Below are 1,975 nucleotides of genomic sequence, written 5' to 3'. Positions count from 1 at the left end.
AAACACATCTGCCACTGTAGAATGGCAACTTTATTGTTGCCTGCAATACACTGGTGGTTAAAAGTTTGGAATAATTTAGATTTGTTTAAATGTTTTTGAATGAAATGTCTTATGCTCACTAAGACTGAAATAGCTGCTGAAAAGTCATCTTTTATCCCAGGAATAAATTACTTTTTAAAATATATTAAAATATAAAACAGTTATTTTACTCATAATAATATTTCACAATATTATTGTTTTTACTGTATTTTTGATCAAATAAATGCAGCCTAGGTGAGCACAAGAGATGTCTTTAAAAAAAAACAATACTGTGTATTTAAAGTTTTATCTGAAAATGGATCAAATACACTTCTAAATATGAATAATTCATTTTTGGCATTATGAGCATTGCCTAAGAAATTAGGCTAACTATTTGTGGGTTTGAGGATGTGATTCATGACCTGAATTTGGCATTACAAGCTTTTTTTGGTTGAAATTTCATTTTTAATTCATTTAATTCATCCATTTTTTAAATTTTGGTTGACATTTTTGTATATTTTTTTTTGTGTAGGTGCTCAATCGCTGGTTTGAATCAGAGCCGTTGAGAGCCACGTTAGCCACAGACTCTGTGATTGGTGCAAACACAAGCCCAAATAATCCTGGAAGTGGGTGAGGATAGTTTGACATTTATGTGTTCAAACAGATTCAGAATATGTTGTGATTGTTGTTGTGGACACTGTATGTTATTGTGGAGACTGTATGCTCAATCTTGTAGATACGTCCTGCTGCACCATGTCATGGGTGAGCTGGAGAAAGAGAAAGGTGCCTGGGGTTACGTGGAGGGAGGAATGGGTGGAGTGTCTCAATCGATCGCCCGCTCCGCCCGCTCTCTCGGAGCAGATATGTTCACAAACAGGGTTAGTATTCAGGAAGTAGGTGTAACCGTTGTTTCTGTGAATGGCACATTTATTCAAAAGAACCGGCTGTCTCACGGATATTAATCTGTGGCTTTCCTGGGGGCCTGTAGGACGTTGAACAGGTCCTTATTGGTCAGGATGGTTCTGCCAAGGGCGTTGTGCTGACAGATGGAACTGAAGTCCACAGTAAAGTGGTTCTGTCCAACGCCACTCCCTACATCACCTTCAAACAGCTCACACCACAGGTACAGACCTGAAGTCCCGAGTCGGTGACAGTTCTGCTCGTTTTTAGATGTTTAAAAGTGATTCACAGTTCATTCACAGTTAATGTCATCCTATTCTTTCAACACTTTGTTGTGGCCTTGAGCTAGAGTCACTTTATCTGTGTTTACTCAAGGAGTGACCCTATTCTTTGACCGGCAACACTGTCCACATTTGAGTTAGTTCAGTTTAGAGAAGGATTAAATATCTATATATACAGACAAAACATTAAGAATCCCATTGAACTTATTTTTATTAGTCCAGTGTAAAAAATAATAATAGTAATGTGGAAAAATGAACAACTGTTTTACTTAAATGTTAATGACAAGTCTGAATAATTGATGTCTGTGGTTGTCCCGGTAAAGGATGCCCTGCCAGAGGCATTCATCACGGCTGTAGATCAGATTGACTACACTTCTCCTGTTACTAAGATAAATGGTAAGATTACAGAGAATTTAACGCTTCATTTCATCAAACTAAATATGCATTTCAAGAAAAAAAGAAAACAGTGCTTGCAAGGCGGCAAAAGAAGAGTGTTCATATTTCAGGCTTTGGTTCTGGGGAAGGAAGCTCTATTGTTGTCTTGACACTAAGCAAGCAAGACAAGACCAAAGATAATTCATTATGCCAATAGGAACATCAAAGAATACCAGCTGGAATCCACAGTCCAAAATGTTATGATGACATCGCTCTCATTTATTTTGGATTCAGTCAGTAATTAAAAAATGTAAATATTAGAAATTATTACAAATGAAATAATTAATAATAATTTAAATTTGTTGAATATAAAATACTTATTTAAATAATTTAAAATAATT

The 1,975-nt window shown here is 35.8% G+C and overlaps 1 protein-coding gene across 1 annotated transcript; it reads left to right on the top strand.

The window, feature by feature from the left end:
* The first annotated feature begins 548 nt into the window (after nucleotides 1-548).
* On the top strand, nucleotides 549-1,839 carry LOC107579939 (pyridine nucleotide-disulfide oxidoreductase domain-containing protein 2-like). Its single transcript, XM_016265717.1, has 4 exons — nucleotides 549-648; nucleotides 755-896; nucleotides 1,007-1,141; nucleotides 1,523-1,839. Exons 2-4 carry the CDS (start codon nucleotides 777-779, stop codon nucleotides 1,742-1,744), a joined length of 477 nt encoding a protein of 158 aa, XP_016121203.1. The 5' UTR covers nucleotides 549-648; nucleotides 755-776; the 3' UTR covers nucleotides 1,745-1,839.
* Nucleotides 1,840-1,975: the final 136 nt, after the last annotated feature.

The sequence above is a fragment of the Sinocyclocheilus grahami genome, unplaced genomic scaffold (assembly GCF_001515645.1).
Source record: "Sinocyclocheilus grahami isolate Dianchi unplaced genomic scaffold, SAMN03320097.WGS_v1.1 scaffold22082.1, whole genome shotgun sequence".
NCBI classification, from domain to species: domain Eukaryota; kingdom Metazoa; phylum Chordata; class Actinopteri; order Cypriniformes; family Cyprinidae; genus Sinocyclocheilus; species Sinocyclocheilus grahami.
The sequence above is the reverse complement of the archived record's forward strand: the minus strand, read 5'-3'. Positions and strand labels throughout refer to the sequence as shown.